The sequence below is a fragment of the Brachionichthys hirsutus genome, unplaced genomic scaffold (assembly GCF_040956055.1).
Source record: "Brachionichthys hirsutus isolate HB-005 unplaced genomic scaffold, CSIRO-AGI_Bhir_v1 contig_797, whole genome shotgun sequence".
NCBI lineage: Eukaryota > Metazoa > Chordata > Actinopteri > Lophiiformes > Brachionichthyidae > Brachionichthys > Brachionichthys hirsutus.
In genome coordinates, this window is record NW_027180329.1 from 140515 (window position 1) to 159882 (window position 19368).

The 19368-nt window shown below is 38.1% G+C and overlaps 1 protein-coding gene across 1 annotated transcript in view; it reads left to right on the forward strand.

The window, feature by feature from the left end:
* The first annotated feature begins 353 nt into the window (after nt 1-353).
* Nucleotides 354-19368, forward strand: part of LOC137912900 (protein eyes shut homolog) — a 112887-nt gene continuing 93872 nt past the window's right edge. Inside the window, exons 1-10 of the mRNA XM_068757025.1 lie at nt 354-1098; nt 1676-1792; nt 6726-6922; nt 7738-7865; nt 9411-9525; nt 11355-11514; nt 14554-14658; nt 17390-17529; nt 18315-18478; nt 18626-18879. Of these exons, the coding sequence (XP_068613126.1) occupies nt 354-1098; nt 1676-1792; nt 6726-6922; nt 7738-7865; nt 9411-9525; nt 11355-11514; nt 14554-14658; nt 17390-17529; nt 18315-18478; nt 18626-18879 (2125 nt within the window). The remainder of the gene's footprint in view (nt 1099-1675; nt 1793-6725; nt 6923-7737; nt 7866-9410; nt 9526-11354; nt 11515-14553; nt 14659-17389; nt 17530-18314; nt 18479-18625; nt 18880-19368) is intronic.

Consider the following 19368-nt stretch of genomic DNA (forward strand, 5'->3'; position numbering starts at 1 on the left):
GGCTGCTGTGACACACGTGGTGGTCAGCAGCGCTGCACACGATTATGACAACGCTGCCAGATTTGCCGAAGTCCACGTGTTACAATGAAACAAAGTGCTCATGACAGCAGTATGGCCTCCACGTCATTTTATAATCAAGTTTGAAGCACAAGAAAAGGATGTGGAAGAGATACGTGCTTGTAGAATCAACTTTTTGTGTTGTTTGTTTTGCTTTCTTGCAGATAAGTCGTGTGGACCTCCTGGAACGAATAAGGAATTGTCGCTTGTAACATAATACAACACTTTTTCCTCATCCATCCAAGTTGTGACAACAAGTTGCAAACATATTTGAATTAAATAGACAGAGTGTAAACATGGGGGTGTCATTGTTGCAGTTGATTGCTGTCTTTGTTGCAGCCCACACAATCCACTGCCAAACAATTTGTAATAGAAAAGCTTCCGTTGAATGGCATCTTAAACAGCGCACAATCCAAGTGACATGGAGTCTCATAGGAAAGCTTTGTGGCAGCGCTTCTGAATGCTGGGCTTCTCAGGGGCAAGACAAGTCAACTGGTGATCCTTTCAACTTCCCACAGATATGTCCACTTCAGCTGCAATATGGAGACAAACTAGTGATGTCTGCCGATGAAACGCTGCGGTCATACGGCATCAGACTGGTCAACGTGTCAAAAGACGACTTTGAGAGCTGTTCCACAAATGGGCAGACAAAAGATCAGCTTCTTTTCCCTCACGATATTAATGGAACTGAGCCTGTTGAGGGCAAGTGGCTCATTCCGGGTCACCATTACTTCATCGCTGTGCATGAGGGAGAGGCACAGCCGTGCACGCTTGGCTTAAGGCTCCACGTGTCTGTTAAAGCACAGCTTTGTCAGGCTTCCGCCCTGCTTCGACTGTGTTCCGGGAACGGTGTTTGTCAAACAAGCTTCTGGGAAGGTGCATACGGCTGTCGATGCCGCCACCACTATTCTGGGAGGTTCTGCGAAAAGTCAGAGGCTTGTTTGGTTAACCCTTGTGAAAATAAAGGAGTATGTTTGAGCGATGGATCCACAGATCCAAACCACAGAACATACAAATGTCTGTGTCCTCCACATTTTACAGGTAAGGCCAAAACCCACTGGACTCTCTCCTGATTAACAACCAGAGGGGAAATGTATAAAAAATTATACTTGATTCTATTTTTCTTTAAGATTTGTTTTGCAATGAATTTAAATCAGATTATTATTTAGTGTTGTGAGATGCCCGCATGAAAGGATTCTATCTGTCCATCATATATCTCTGTTGTCTGAAATATGAAAGGACTTTACTTTCAGAAATTTCAGAAACTAAAATAGAATATATAAGTATGCGTTATTCATGTACTCTTATAGTACATGAATAACGCATGTATTTCCATGCTACATTCTTCATCGCACATTTATTTAACACATGTGAATGTTATTCAGCACAAAGGCCCAACACTTGTACTATGTGTGTAAATATATATATATATATATATATATAAGATTTTTTGTTATGAATCCCCTCTTAATCATTATCTTAATCTCTTTACAACCAACATGAATCTCTTTCATATCAACGTCATCTACAATAATGATCAACATTTCAAAATTAAGATAAATTGCATGTTAAAACTTTCTGTTTTTGTCCGCGGTAGTTAAAATGCCTTTTGTTTCAGGAGTCAACTGCTCAGAAGTCATTGGCAAAGAAAACTGTGACATAATTTGCACAAATGGGACATGTGTTCAAGTTTTACCTTCCGCATTCAAGTGCATCTGTGACAAAGGATTCGCTGGTAAGCAGCTTTTTAATTTTTTTTTGCTAGATATTGGTTTAGTACAGATGTCTTTTAATTATCTCGGTCGGTGGGTCAATTCCCAGCCTGTCGGTCTTCATGTCAGTGTAGACTTGGTCACTGAACCCCAAGTTGCTCCCAGTGGCTTTTCCACTGGTGTGTGAGTATTGGTGTGAGTGGTGACCACTCCTAATGAGCAGGCGGTGTGCATTGCACAAATGTCACCACTGCATGAAGGTTTGTGTGAATGGGTGAATGCTGGCTTGTATCGTAAATCACTTTGATTCGTCAGTCAGCTATGCGGTTGCAGTCCATTGACGGTCACAGATGATATTTCTTGCTTCCAAGTTTTGTGTGTGCAACCGTGTCATTTGCCTCTAAGGGGCAACTATCTTCGGAAAAGGTCAAAGCAGAAAACTAAAAAGCCATATATCGTTTAAAAAATATGCTTTTCCTTGTGGGGTTTAAACCTGGTGATGCTCTCTGCTATATTTGTCATGATAATATGATGGCCACTCCAGATCAAATACATGGGGTGGCAGTGGTTCAGTTGGATGTGGCTCAGGTTGGGATCCAGAAGATCAGCTGTTCAAGCTCCGGCCAAGACAAAATTATGGCGGACGGATTGGTGGCTGGAGTGTGGCCAATCTACCTCCTTGAGCAAGGCACCGTTCCCCAGGTGCACTGATCAGGGCAGTGCTTTCACCCTATGCCCTCTCCATGCATGTCACAGGGCCCCTACATACTTGATGTATCTGTGTGGATTGTTAAAGGGGCCCAATAGTAGTACGGCGTAAATGACATTTCGTGTGTGCACTGATGTGGGATATACATATGACACTATAGAGTTGTTAATCCTAAACCTGTGACATGAAGCCGTAAATGGCCAGGGCTAACTGAGAATATCACAGCTGATGAAATAAAGGTTTACAGCAACAATTAAAATGGGATTTATCGTTCATTGTTTTTGATTGGCATATTAAAGCATAACTTTTATATTGACTATATCTGTGAACTTGCCAGAAAAATACTTTCATGGTTTAAACATAAAAATATGCATCATTTTTTTATGTTTCATTACTTAATGCACTCTGGTCTTCAAAAATCTCATCTGCACTAGTGTTTAACATTCGATGTCTATTCTTTCAGCTATATTTATTTATCTTAATATCCACTTCGGCTGAGTCAATCTTCATGCAAGCCTATTCCAATATCTGTCCACCTGGATCATTTATGGCATGGAATCAGACACGGATGCATTATATTTTTATCTTCAGATACATTTTGTTTCTGTGTCATTTTCACAAGTTTCCAGTATTGAGTAACTCTCATGATCTGGCGATGGTGTTGACATTTCTGTTTCACCCTTTTTCTAGGCAATGAGTCTAATTTGCTTCAGTAATGCACAGTTAGGTCAATGGATATCAGAGAGAAATGGGTTACAAGACCTGGATAGTTCTACGGTTGCCCTGGATATCACTGTCTTTTGGACAACAAAGCCTGCAATGAACTTTCCAGAGTAAAAACTCCAGGTGGCTCACGTTGATTCATTGTTTTTAGGAGCACAATTTGTCCTGGCAGCATTCCTGATGTGTCATAGCTTTGCCTTTTCCAGTCCAGCCCATGCTTTCAGCTTATTATTTTGGAGAAGTGGATTCAAGGTTACTCCCAGTACTGTCATACTTCTAGAACTGCAGTAACAGATTAAGTACACATAGTAAAATAAGAAAGTACATTATTGGTAGGATAAGAGCACAACAATGAATGTATTTAATATGATAAAGAAAGATCTGTTGGATTTCATCTCCTTGAATGTCATGGCAACCAGACATAGAATGAACTGATAGCTGCACATTTATAATATATTATATTCATTAAGGGGTGTTGAAATTAAACATTTAATGATAAGGCTGAAAAGTATTCCAATATTAACATTTAAAATATTGTCTGTCAGGTAAATGCTAGATCTTTTTCCTTTAGATATCACCCCTCCACCATCCTTTGGATTCCTTCTCTGTTCCTAAATCATCTATACAAATAGCAAAGAATTATATGCATATAAGCCTCCTGTTTTGATAATAAATACACAATGAATCAGCGACATTTATGAGACAAACATTTCTCGATGATGTTAAATGACGTTTTTTTAAGGATAAGCCTTCAGTGATAACCTAACATCCAGCTGAGGAACTGCAATTTTGCTGTCCAATAAATAACTAATATAACAACGTATTTGGTAACGCCGAGGAAAGCAGGTGGCATTTTTTACAATGCCACCTGCTTTCATCATCTGCTTTGAAGTGACAATTGAAATGATTCACATCAGAAAGAAATTGGTGAGGTACTCTCACCCTCTGGCTCTGCAGCTTTTGTCTAATTTTCTTCCAATTGCTGCCGATCTCTCAAATAGGCGGAATCCATTCGGTGCTTCCGCATAGTCACAGTGCCCTGCTGTCGCATCAGCTTCTTGGGAGTTCTGTGAAGCTTGTGCCTCCTCTACCTCCCTGCTGCAGTCGCCTCATTAATCAATTGGAAGTTAGTAGCTGCTCTAGCACCGGCTGCCCTCATAGGCCAAAGTCTATGTGAACAGAATAATGAGCCAAACTCGAGGGATATTTCAAATGAGATTTTCTTTTGCGTTGACTCTACTCCGTGCTGCCTCCAGGGTATTTGTTGCGAGGTATTACCGTCGCTTTGGGGACATTTCCATTTGATACAAGGTGCTAATTGTTTTTTGACAATCTTGCTGGCAGTAATATCAAATGCTTAAAAGTTTAATTTTAATTATAGAAGAAGTCATCACCCTCTTGGTAAAAAATTTAATTTCATACTGGTACAATGATGTTTCTTTAGATTGGAGCGGGTCAGAATCACTGCAGTCGTAAGTGGGTTTGACATAAGCAATGCGTTGAATGGCCCTGATTAGTAAATGAACGAAAATGAACAAATATTGGGCAATTGTGTCAGAATAATGAACATGCTGTTCTTATCACATATGTGACTGCAGGAAGCATTTGAAAAAAACTTAGTGAGTTGTATTGGCACCAAGCTTTACCTGACCTGTTATGAAAACTCAATTTCTGGTAGAAAATGAGTTGAGGAAAAATGCAAGCCCTGAAGTTGTGCACAGTAAGATTGATGCCCACAGAAGAGGATATGAGGAGCTTCTGGGACATGAGCGCTTGTATCAGCAGGGGGATTAAAGGAACTATGCAAAGAAAGAGTCACTGAAAAGATAAATGTGTAGGCACCTTGTGAAGAACACAAAATGAAAACCCTCCCAAGGGTATAACTCATTTTTTTTCCCACCTTGAACCTCCAGTGAATTCAGTCTAATTTTATACCTTGCATGCAATGTCACTGGAGCGTTACATTGACGCTGGTTAAGCTTATGGTGGTGAATGTGTTGGTGCCACATGTTACAGAAAGCTGCTTGCTGCAGCTCAGTTCAGAATTACTTTATATCAGAACGGGCAGCACAGAATAATTAGTGTTTAGTCCTCTATGAAAACCATTTATATATTTATACATATCAGAGGCAGCACAGTGGCTAAGTGGGTAGTTCTGTAACCTCACAGCAAGAAGGTTCCGGGTTTGATTCCTGTCTGTGTGGAGTTTGTTTTCTTCAGTTTCTCCAGTTTCATCGCTCCTTCAGAAACAAGCAATTTAGGTGAATCGATCACTCCGGATTGTCCATATAGGTGTGAGTGTGTGCATGAGTGGTTGTCTGTCTCTGTGAAATTGTTATTATATGAAAGTGTTAAGTGCTAGAACAGTTTTTTTTTTTTTTTATTTCGTGTTATAAAATCACACATGGTAACTGATACAGGCTGGAAGTACATATCTGATGTGTGCATTATTGCGCTTAATGCAAAGTGACGAAAGAGGCCTCCATTCTGTGCATGATAAAGCATCTCCGTCATACCGACTAGAAATCACATCAGTCATGCAAGTTCCTATGCGTGTCATATGGGTTCAGTAGTTTCAGAATACTTTATTGTAGATTAATATTTAAAGTTCATATGTAAATATTTCTTTTTCAAAGAATACGGTGGGACCTTGGTTTGCAAACTCTACGTTTCAACACAATGTAAGAACAAATTTTGACTTGGATGGTGAACAAGCTTCGGTTTACGAATACCCAATTCCCGCGCTTGACGTCATGGAACTCATCAGCTTCGTGCGCAGCGTTGTTCGCACCATACATCGTTGTGCTCTATTCTTTGATACACGTGTTTCTCGTGTCTTGTGGGTCACGGGTGTTGCCAGTCCCAGCTGACTACGGGCAAGAGGCAGGGTATAACACAGAGACAGACACACATTCACACACACACTCACACACTACAATCATGAGAGATCAATTCACCTAAATTGCATGTTTTTGGAGGTGGGAAGAAACTGGAGATGGAGAAACCCCACAGGAACACGGGGAGAACATAGAACACAGACGGGGATCGATCGCGAAATCTTATCAGTGTGAGGAGACAGCGCTTGCCGCCCTTGTTTCCTGTTTATTGTTTGTTAAATTTACCACAATTATAGCTCCCATTAAAGTAAAAATTGTTACTGGTAGTGGGGCTAAGAAGCCTAAGAGTATTCAGAGGAGTAGTCTTCCTCCTCCACTTGCCCCACACACTTTCAACAAATGCTTTTCTCTAATTAAGGTATTCTTTAATTACTTCATTTTTGCCAAACATTAACACATTAAAAAAAAAATTAAACAAGTGTTTCCGGGGCTGAAGAACAGATTAACTGGAATTACATTAATTTAAATGGGGAAGAAAGATTTGGGTTCACGAATGCTTCGGGTCACAAACGGAGTCAAAGAATGGATTGAATTCATGAACCGAGGTTCCACTCTACAATATATCAATCAGTTTTCACTGATGGAATACAAGAGGATTTTGCATGCAGTGTTTTTGTCATTTTGCAGGCCCACTTTGTGAGAAGAGGAAAGCCCAATGCGATCCAAATCCATGCAGAAACGGTGGTCTGTGTGAGGAAGGTTCCAGAGGATTTGTTTGTCATTGCCCCCCAAAATTTGGGGGCCTGTACTGTGACTCCCGTGTCGACAACGACTGTATGCCATATGCATGTCAGGAGGAACACATTTGCCCTCCTGGGCAGCATGTGAGAACTTTTCCTTATCTGTTTTATATCAGTAGAAAACATGAAATGTCATATGGAAATTAATATAGTGTTGTGAAATAAGATCAAATATCTTTATTACAAGGGCTGCAACACCAATACATATTTCCTCCTGTAGATAAGTTATGGCGAGGCGTGTTTGCTTCCTCCAGCATTCTAATTGAATGATTGCATACGTGAGTGCCAGTTTGAAATGGTTCTAATCAACAGTTTTTTGTAATTAGATATTTGCTGCAATTTGCTGCAAAGAAAGTAAATTGTTAATGGGATTTTGTTGTGTGTGTGTTTGTACTAAATGTATTGCATGCATAAGAACTGTTGGTCTGGTCATGCATTTTGAACAGGCAGTCGAAGCTGGGAAAATGCAGTAATGGTTTAATTGCTTTTACCTGACCTGTGTTTTGTGTTGTTGCCCTGCACATTTTCACAACTCACCTCAAAATACTGTATTAGATTGTACTAAATGGTACCATTAATCAAAATACCGTCGGATTATGCTGCAGCTTGAAAAATATTTATTTCTTTTTTTTACACTTGGATTACAAATGGTTTGCATTTATTAACCTCTAAGGATTTATTAAGATCGTTTTAAACACATATAAAACCCATTTTGACTTGCCTACTTGGACCTGATTATATTTAATTTTAAAGATCAACCAATAATATTGAGTCAGGCAGGGCAGACTCTTATTATTGCTGCAAATCATTATTTCCATTAGTGATATTATGTACTGTTTAATGTAACCCTGTTTTCCCCAGCTGACAGATGACCTGGTTTGTTTTGCCTATGTGTGCAGGCCTCTGAATGTGTCTGTGCAGATGGTAATGCAGTCCCAGCATGTACGAGGCAGCAGAACCCATGTAGCCCATCACCATGTCTCAACAATGCCACCTGTGTGTCCAGGGGAAATGATTATGTCTGCAGGTAAAACACATACAGAGGTCTAATGGAGGACACTCTCATAGTCCCCTTTCTAGATTTGAACGAGTCTCCCATTGAGAGGAGATAATAAAAATGTTTTGTTTTGTGTCTTTTTCCATGCTTATGATGTGATTGGGATTTTCGTTTGACTTTAAAGCTGTAGATTAAAGAACATCTTCTTGGTATATCAAGCAAAACTGTGGGCTTGTAAAAATGTACCCTTTTTAATTTGTATTATCTATTATCAGCAAATAACATGTAAAGACAAAGATCAGCAATGATGTGATTGATTTAGAATAACTCCACCATTGTCCAAAACAAGAGAACACAAAAACCTTAATGTCACACTGAATATTACATAGTCTGAAAAATTAGGAGCTGTTGTATGTTGCATTATTGTCATGTTATCTTGAATCAGTCCTACATCCACCCTGAAGCTGAAAAAGGCTCCTTGTGTGTCACATGGGAATTAATTCATAGCTAAAGAAAATAGTCTTGAGCAAAATATATTGTTTTTGTTACAAAAACTATAGTACACAGCAATGTTAGGCAATAGTTGGCTTTTTTATATATATATAAACAATGTACTTTACAAAGTCAGAAAGTACCGTAATGGAAACGATGAACACATTGTCATTTCAAGTCATCTTATGTCTTTTTTATTTAAAAGAAAAGAAATTGTAATGGTATATATATATATTTTTTAATAATACATGTTTTCCATAAATCCTTTTGCATTCAGTTTGAAGTAAATAACAGTGATAAATAAACAGACATGCAAATGAATCTTCAGAATAAAATAGTTTTTATGTACTGTAGATTTCGCTGGCTCACAGTCTGACTTTCATGCTCTCTCTCTAAATATTCTCAAGCAACATCTGTTTTTAAGCCATAAAATCTTGTTATTGTTTCTTGAGGCAGCGCAGCCATGGTTTTACACTAAAATGACTTTATAGTCTATTTTTATGTACAAATATTTTATAGTTCTAAATATATAATGAGTATAATTACTAATGAGTGTTATAGTATCACACGCATTTGTAAAATAAATACAAACTAATACCCAACATTATCATGCTTATATAGTTTAAATAGAGTTTTCATGCATTAGACTGCCAGATCATTTCATTTGAATCATGGCTCCAAGACTTCATGTTAAATCAATGAAAATGTGATTAACAGTTTAACAGTAGATAATGGGCATGCATGATCTGTTAGAGGTAATCTCTTAGGAAGTTCTAATTTAATAAGAGGACTATAAGATAACCTGATGACCATAATAAAGTGTGTATTTGCTATATATGTGAAATTTAAGAAAGCACAATTTTCACACTTGTATCTAATTCTAATCTGTCATTCGTAGTTTGAAACAGAACCCTCGCAAACTTGAGGAATATTTTGCTCACATTATTTTGTGTCTGTATTACAAACAGGTTACACAGAGAACAACATTATTGCTACACACATCCTGTCAGATAAAAATGTGGCTTGTTAGTGCTCAAGGCTCAGGGTGAATTGATTTTGATGACACTGACCTCATTTTAACAGATGTCTGCGAGGGTTTTCCGGGAAGAATTGTGAAGAAATAATTGACTACTGCAGGCTGCTCAATATCAACTGCCTAAATGAGGGATTGTGCTTGAGGATAATTGGCGGATATCAGGTGAGTAATTCAATAGTCAGTCAGTCCTAATGAAATAGTTGTGAGTGCGCACTGCCCCTTAAACACAGTTTGAACACAAATTTAAACATTTTTTTGTTTTGGTTGTTTTCAATTTGAAACATTTTTGCTTGCTTATTGTTTTCTAATGTAACTTTAATTGAATTGAATGCATATTTTACAAGATATGATTTTTTGAGAAAGCCTTAATTATAAGTAAAAAGGACAATCTGGCTTTTTTTTTTTTAATCCAGACGGGACCCCAGATTGCTCTAAATATTTAATAGGATCTAAATTAGACCAAAACTCATCTTCAGATTTTTTTTCCCATCAAGATTCATCCAGCTGTATCTCTGTAATCCTGCTAAAAGCAAGTGTACCCCCATTTTTCGTAAATTTGTGCCATTGATCTGATCTGGATGAAATTCGGTGGTCACCCAACATGATTGTTTCAAGCTGCATTGACTGCAATGTTAACAAAAATTTCAAAGTAATCCTGAATCCAGGATCTTTTCTGGATCTTCACCAAAATGTAATCATCTTTTTCCGGTAACATTACCAATATTTACTACAAATTTAATCAAGATCCGTAACTTTTTGTGTTATCTTGCTAAAAGTCAAACAGACGGACAGATAAATGCCGGCAAAAACATAACCTCCTTGGCGGAGGTAGTTGCAATTACTTTCAATTAATTGCAATATTTTTAATGTTCTGGATGAGACATGATAAAATCAGGAATTATGAATATCTCTCATTTGCGTCATTCGCATTATTTGTATTTTATTTACAATTTAACATACTATTATGTTTGAAAGCTTGAATGATGTGATTTATTGTTAATGATGTATTCGCCCATAAAACATTCAATATTTGTGTTTAAACTTAGAGATACGGTCTATGGAATGGATTTGTTTTATAAAGCTACTTTATGTTATAGCATAAAAAGCCTTTTTCATCTTTGGTCTCTCAAATTCTAAACATTCATTAAATAAACAGAGAATAAAAGGGAAAAGAAAGTGAATAAAATGCCTACAAACAGAATAATCTGATTCTAACCATTTAGTCATTAAGAGCAAGCAGATGCATGAAGACAGATTCAAATTACATTTTCTTTTCTATTCGTCAGCCTCCTCAAAAGTCTGTATTTTTAGAGTCTGAACCTGCTCTGTGATGTCCCATAGCTCCCGGTCATCAGTCTTACTGCTTATCTTAGCTGGTTCTCTATTCTTCTCCATTATCGTTCTCCCCGATTCATATTATAATAATCCAGATCTGGATCCATGTTCATAGAGTGGTGAGGTATCATGGTCATCCATGCTTAATTTAAATTTAGATTATTCATTATTTAATAGACACAACCCTAACCCTACACGCACACACACACAGTAAATCAGCCGTGGTACCTAAACATTAAACTTGCTATTGATATAATATTACATTTTGTCAATAATTTTCCTTGGCCCTGTATTTTAGCACGTCACACTTCTAATTAAAAAATTAGTGGAGTGAAGCCTACAGGCTAGGTCAGGCAGATAACGTGATGTGTTGCAGACATATGCCTCACTTTACTCAGTCGTCACAAACTCACCCTCCCAATTAGATGGTTTATTTAAGCTCCTCATCCCTGCCTCTGCTTGTCAGTTCCTCTGCTGCCTCACATATGTATCTGTGTCCTGTTTTTTTTTTAACCCCAACAACACCCCAACATTCACATATTTCAAAATCTGAGCAAATGAAAGCAAAACACTCTTTGCAAGTTGAGGAGTCCACCTCAGCTGACTTTACGTAAAGCATCATCACATCATTAATGAAGTGTATTTTCTTCCTGAAGTGTCTTTGTGCCCCAGGATGGATTGGAGAGTTTTGTCAATATGTGGGCAACGCCTGTTTGATAATCCCACACAGATGTTTGAATGGCGCGACATGCATCACAACAAATCACCCACCTTCCTCCCCACAGTATACCTGTAAATGTGCCATTGGCTTCACAGGTGAGCTATTTACACTTTATTCTATTACCCATTAGTTACCTGTGCCACCTCACAATGTGGATCTTGTGCTTGAAATCTGCGTGATGATAGCAGGTTCATTTTGCTATGCCAAAAATAATTGGTTGGCATGGTGGTCATTTTCAGAATACATTTCTGCAGCATCACATGATCATTATCATCTGATTATATTTTTTCTTTTCACTGTTTACAAACTGCAACAATGTTTTTTGTTTCACATAGGATGCCTTTAATTTAATAAACATACAATAGTGATTTGTTATTAATTATGATCAATTAATTATGAATATAACAAAAAGGTGTTCCAACTTTAAGTGAGAAGGGGCCCTTTGGAGAAAATGTTCACTCTTGGTGGAGGGTCTCCCAGAGTTTGCTATTGTAATAAACCGGGACCATCTGTTCCAGAGTACGACGAGGATAAATTATTTTGGGAGAGTGGGTCACATCTCGATTCATGCAAAGACCTCTGACTCTCTACATTGATTAGACATTAGTCAGCAGGGCAAATATGACTCATTCTTAAAATGTCAGGTTTAGGTTTGTGTTTGTAAGGGATTAATGTCTTGCTGATTTACAGGCAGCTCAAGGGCTATTTCTCCTTAACTGACCTCTGACTCCTGATCAGCCGGAGGACGTGGTCAATAAGAAACAGAAACCCACTCCTTTTTTTTTATTTTTATTATCATTAGCAGCATGAGTGGTAGCTGTTGTTACTTTATTCCTTAGGCAATTTAGGGAAACAATTAAACCGAAGCAAAATCTGTTGAATTGGATTGAAGAGAGAAACACTAAATCCTCCAAAGGATATGACACAGATTCAACAAATTAGTTTCAAGAGAGAAACATCTGGTTCTGATTTTTCAATGGCTGGCTAGCCACATAACTTAAGTAAATGTCTTCTCTTGATTAACACATTTTTAACCTTGAAGCATATTTACCAGTCGACGTTGACGTGTTTGCTTGACATTTATCAGGTCTGCAGCTGATTTCATTAAATCCAAGCACTCCAGCAAACTGCTTCCTGATTAGCTGCCAGCTCTGACCATTGCCAAAACTCACAAAGCTATCAATGACAAGTGTTCAAAAAAAACAATTTTAGGTTGGGAACGAGTACCTTGTCTTTATTTTGTTTCCTTATTTCAAACAAATTAACAAACAAATTTTTGAATCTCCATCAATTACTGCATAACAATTATATAATTATATACTATTCAATGATTTTATGTAATTATAAGAACATTTAATAGGCCATCCATCCATTTTGTACATTTATCATATATCTTTACTATATACTGATTAATTTACTGATTATTCTACATATAATTTTTAGTACTTGTTTTATCCATCCATCCATTTTCTTGTAGACGAGACGACCTCAATTGATGGATGGATCCATTCTGTAGTTAATAGGATGAGTGTCTTTTTCTCTTATTGCAGATAAAACACATTTAATAAATACAATCTACAATACTATATATGCACTGTTGTATCGATTACCTGAATTTGAAGTTGTTGTTTTTGCCACTGAAATAATAATGGGCACAAAAGCAAAATGTGTTTTTTGCAAAGATTTAAAAACAGATCCTTTAATTGATCCTGACCTGTTACTATTTAATTGATGATTCCCAGACTTTAAAAATGTTTGCACATTGTGTTACTTCAATCACCATATTCTTTGTCAGTGAAAAATACTTTGCTACTACTTCTAGCCACTTTGCTGAAACCCTATTTGTCATTTTGACATTTTAGTTTTAGCACTGATTAACAAATGAGATGCATACTAATTAGTGCACTTAACAGTTTTCATTGTGCATTTTGGACTGTGCCAAGACATTTTGCTGCTGATTGAAATGGAATTAATTGGGCCACAAACATTTCTTTTTATAGCCTTCAGAGTTTGAATTGCTGTAAATGTGAGGCATATATGTTAACATATCCATAGTTTTAGCTTCAGTTCCTTAAAGTATATGGGCAAAATAAAAACAATGTATTGGAGCCCTTTCTCCAATGTTGCTTTATAACTTTGCAACATAAACATAATGAGACGTGCTGCATCATTACAGTTTCATAAAATGATTTAAGTACTACATAATTAATTTTATTCACAGCCATAAATGAGCAGAGACATTTTTGAGATTTCGTAAGGACAGATATGTATAATTTGCTGCCTCACAGCGAGAAGCATTCTGTATATAATGACCTGTAGCAACTACCATGCTGATGACATCAATCATAGCGTTTGTGCTGTAGCATGAGGCTGTTGCTGTCAAGAAAGAACTTTCACTACATGTCATTGTTGCTCCGTTATTGATGATAGGACATTTTAAATTAATAACCTGCACTAGAAGACACTCGCTACCGACCGCAGCTGTAAAACTAGCAGCTGCTGAGGCAGCTGAGCACCAAACAAATCTCCTATCAAGCAACCTGCAACCCCCACCACTTCAGCTCTCTTTAGGTGGGACAGAGTTATTGAGGGTCCAGTTTCTTTAGAAGAAAGTGGGTCTGTCAGAGCAGCGGTATATTTTCACTTGCGTCTCTGTTTTTTCCAGGAGCTCGGCACCTGAATCTTATTAAAGGGATGTTTATTGCTTATTATAGTTTATTCTGAAAAAAAAGAAATGTCAGCAGAGTTATGGATAATAATGTTATTATTATTATTATTATTATTCCATTATTTCCCACAAGTATCAGTTGTAGGATTTGGCTGCTGTAATATTTTGTAATAAATGTTATATTTTAATAATTTTCTCCTCAGATGAAAGACTATCAAATGTTTTTTTTTTTACCAAAATCAGGTCTACAATATTCGTATTATCTGCTATCAGGTACCCTCTGACCTAGCCGCATGAACAGACGAAAACACTGTCGATGTAAAAGGGTTTCGGCTCTTTTACTGATTCTCAATTGTCGCGCGGAAGCACAGTGTCCAGGACGACCGAGGCCAGCCCACTGCCCATATTAAGATATGTGATATAGTACAAATGTGACTAACTTCAATACATTTTCTTCTATTCTCAGGAGTAAACTGTGAAACTGAGATTGATGAATGTGACTCCAGCCCCTGTCAGCACAATGGCACATGCTCTGACTTGGTGGGCTACTACGAATGTCAATGTCTTACAGGTATATTGAGTTTTGTCCAGAACTCAAACTTTGTATAACAGTTAGTGGTTGCTGTGTTGGCTTTGGTGGCTAACTGTTCTGCAGAGCCTTTTCATTTATGTGCAGTCAATGAGGTCTAAACTCCTCAGGGCCCTTTGGACCATCTCATTGTACACAGAAGGTGATTAGCCTGTGCCGGGGGTCCCGCTGTTTGTGACGAATCCTGCCTGAGGGCGCCAGACCAGAAAAGTCTACCTGATTTAATTTATCACATGAATCATATTTATTTACTTTGCTAAACAATTAAATTAAACTTTCATATAAAATAAATAAAATGTGCTTGTGATATGATCAGTTTTGCATATAGAAGTATCAAATAACAACAGTGTTGTATTTTACGCTATCTATTTAATGCATATTAATTAGTGTCAATTAGTGATTGACAAAAATCACCACGCTCATGTCTGAACCAAATGTGGGTTTCGTAATATTAGATGATGAAACTGCCATTAATCAAATTTCCCAGAAATCACTAATTATGCTTGAGCATGAATTTGGATTAAGTGAATTCAAATTGATGAAACCGTCTGAAGAACTTTGTTTTTTGGTTGGGTTAGTGTCTCTGCTCATGTAGAATGTATAATAGTGCAACTCATAATAGTTTAAAAGACTGTGAATGAGTTCAGTTTGTGTCCATCTATCTATATCCCATATTGTTCAGAGTTGTAGAGGAGATGGAGACACGCAGTGGGTGGGATATGGGGCAATGTTGGACAGGTCCCAGCCACATTCAGACAAATAGACGGAAAGTCATACCTGCAGGGAACTTAGAGTTTCCACATCACTTAATTAGCATGGCTTTTAATTTCGGGGAAAAACTGAAAGAACCTTTTGCAGAAAGACGGAGAAAAGGTTTCAACCAATAACTTGTAGACCTTATGAAAAAGCCAACTTCATAGCCTCTTTGTCTCTCTCACAAAAGATGAAGATGTCTCTAACAAAACATAGCATCATTATAATGGCAATGGTGTGTGTGGTTTTCATTTCCCCAAAGACCAGAGTGGTTGTGAGTGTCCATAGGGATGTTGTGGGAAGCATCTTGGCAGAAATCGTGCTGTGGAGTCAGAGGAATGAGGGGGTGTGATGAGGAATATGTCACCGTGGTTATCAACGGGAGCTTCCTGTTGCACATGTCAAGTGGAATTGGACTCTTAAGATTCAAGAATACTCAAGAATTATTGTTAGCCCGGCAATAACACTTGACCAGAGCACTGATCAGGTCTGTAATTATCCACTATTTTGGGGGAAATAATTAAAATCTTCCAATTTATATAAACAATCCTTAATTGCACTTTGTGGATCAACACACAAAAAAGAGCATAAAACAATTAAACAGAGGTCAGTGTTGTTTGACCGCTGACTTGACACTGATATCCAATCTTAGACACAGGACACATCATGTGCACAGAAGGTACTTCCTTTTCTTTGCAGCCAGAGCCTTTGGCTGCTCTCTGAAGCTACCCCTGAAGCTGCTTTTGAAGCCTGCCATAATCCCTGATCATGAATGCCGAACTCCCTGAGTAAACTGTTACTAGATGTGGCCATAGATCCATGGTAGCAAAATTCCATAAAGCGTACACTGATTATCCAGCCTTGCTACTAAATCTCATCTTTTATCTCACCAAACCAAAGCCGCTTCCACTCAAATGCCTCATCTGCTGCATCTTCTCCTGGTGAAGTGAGCTCTGCAGTCCTATAAAATAGTCTGTTGGGTGCTGGATTGCAATGCATCGCAAAGCCATGAGACATGAGCAGCATTGGAATGTGATGGCCTATGAATATCACTCTCCTGAAGAACTATAGTAGCATGCACTGGAGATTATGCAGCTCTGTTTCAATGTCGATAACGCTTCCATAATTTTAAGTTTATTTCACAAAATGTTCACTTTGCTACATCTCATCAAATGTTTGAATTAATGTATTGTCAATGTGATTTCAAGCATGTTGTACAACAGCATGCAAAGTGACAGTGTGGTGTTGCATAGAACTTTAAAATAATAATTACCTCCACCGGTGCGTTTGTTTGTTTGTTTGTCTGTCTGTTAGCAACATAACTCAAAAAGTTACAGAGGGATCTTGATGAAATGTTCACAAAATATTTGGAATTTACCAGGAACACTTGATTACATTTTGGTGCTGATCCAGAAGAGATCCTGGACTCTGGTTCACTTTGAAATTTCCATTACCATTGCAGTCAACGGAGCTTCGAAATTTGTTCCTCAATATCTCGGTTGAGTAATGACCAATGTTTATGGGATTTGACACAGTCATGTAGGGCGGTGAGCTCTATCTCAACACTGAACTTCATCTCGATCGGATCCAGATCCAGAATATATTACATTTTAACATTGAAAACTCAATTTGCGGATTTAAAAATCATTTAAAAATACATATTCAACTCTGATTCACCTTTACTTTTCATGGTTGGTTTAAATATGCCAAGAACAATTTAGAACCTTTTGGTGATGATCCAGATCACCATGTGGACGGTTTAAATCTAATTAGGAGGGAAATGAGCTGCTCGGTGGAGGTCTGTGCTCTCTGAGTGCTTTTCTAGTTTCTAATATAAAGTGTCGGCTGTCAAGAACCATTTCTTGTGTCAGTTTATGAACATTAACAGGCAAGATGAAGAAGGATTGCATGAAAATATTGAACGAAGACATCAACTGTATGCATATAAAATTTATTTCAGGTTTTCTTGGAAGCAAGTGTGAAGTTGATTTCGATGCCTGTGCACTGCCTGGAAACACATGTCCACCAGAGACTGAGTGTGTTGATCTCTCAGATGGACTTGAATATACCTGCCGTGTGCCCTGCCAGCAAAGCCTGGAAGTAGGTGAAAACAGTCGAATAGAATATAATACCACTGCTGTTCTCTATCCATTGTTATGGTGTCACCCTTAAGTTAAAATGTGTTTTTAAGATTTTTAAGCTTTTCATTGACTGCTTAAATAAAGAAGAGAAAGCTGGAGCTGTGTGATTGTCATTACGAGGACTGAAAAGCCCCCCCACGATTTGAGGGTGGGGTTAGAAATCCCTACAGTGGTGAGCACGAATGGAGACGTTTGTGTTTTTAAAAGCCCTTTTTCTCATGTAGATGAAAAGAGGGGAGCATGTTTGAATGACAGATGGAGTCGATCCCTCACCGTGCATGAGAAAGGCTTGTGTTGGCCCCCTTACAGAATTGCTGTGGTGTCTGCGTCATGTGTCTTTGCACAAGCCAGCTCTTCCTCTTCCTCCGGCCCTTTGGTTTCCCTCTTCTAGATATGCAATTTATCAGGAACACCTGTTTTGTTATACAGAATGCTTGAGAGGGTTAGCCCTCAATGACCATTGATCTTGTCTTGTAAGACATGCTGTAGATGTTATATGGAATGCTGATTGAACCTCGTATAAAGACAGAATCAGTATTCATGACTTATGTGAGTATAATGAGGTTCATTCTCAGGCAGGGGGGCACATGAGGGATGGACTGAAAATAATGGTTTATTTTTGACCAGATTGGAGTCCAATCTCAGATATTATCATACAGGATGAAGCATGTGTCATTTTTTTGAAGTAGCATTCAGGAAAAGCTCTGACATACTGAATCTAAGGGGTCTATATTCTATCAACAGCCATGCGCCAATGGAGGACGCTGTGTGCTAAATGGTGGCAGCAGCTACACCTGCGTCTGTGCTCCTGGCTGGTCTGGACAGCACTGCCACATAAATGTCAATGATTGCCTTCGACATTGGTGTCAAAATGGAGGCACCTGTGTAGACGAGACTGATGGATACAGGCAAGTTTTCAAATCTGGGGTTGTCCTTGGGCCATGCAGGCACCCGCCATGTCAATGATTGTAAAAGTTGTGGCATTTCCTGTTCTCTTCCTTCAGGGGCTTTCACTCTATATAGTCTAAAGAAATTCTCTTTAATCTGTTTGCTAGCTGCCTTTGTCCCAGAGGACACACAGGCATCTACTGTGAAGAGGACATTGATTATTGTGTTGGCCACCGCTGCTCTGAGCACGGCGTTTGCCTGGACCAACAATACAACTTCACCTGTCGCTGTGTGCTCGGATATGAAGGGCCACTCTGTGAACTGGAAACAGACGAGTGCAGCAGCTTTCCATGTGCAAAAGGCGCCACCTGTGTGGATCTAATCAGTGATTATCAGTGTCGCTGTCCCCCCGGGTTTGACGGTATGAGATCATCTGATGTGAACGCGAGCCAGCTTGCAGCCTGTCATGTTATTAGGGTTATCGGGTTTTAGTCTTTGATGTTCAAATATTGAAAACAATTATGTACAAAGTGAATGAACAAGGATTCATATTAATGTTTGGAATGAGTTGGGGCACATATGCGGTTTGAATAACATATGGGCAAGGACAATTACACATTACCACAGCCTACATAAAAAAGAAGAAACTCATACATTTGAATATAATACCATTTCATAATTGTCATTATGCTCTTTGAGTGTATTGTGTGTTCCCCATGTGAAAATCATTGTTTTAGAACCAAATTTATAGTAGATTGAAGAAATATATGAAATTGTATTGCTATACAAATGTATCAGAAACATAATTCATTTGTATTATTGAGAAAATATTGAGAACCTAACTACATAACAAACCTGATAGCTTGAAGGTTTTACTTTTCACATTTTGGTAAAAATGGCAGCTTTTCTT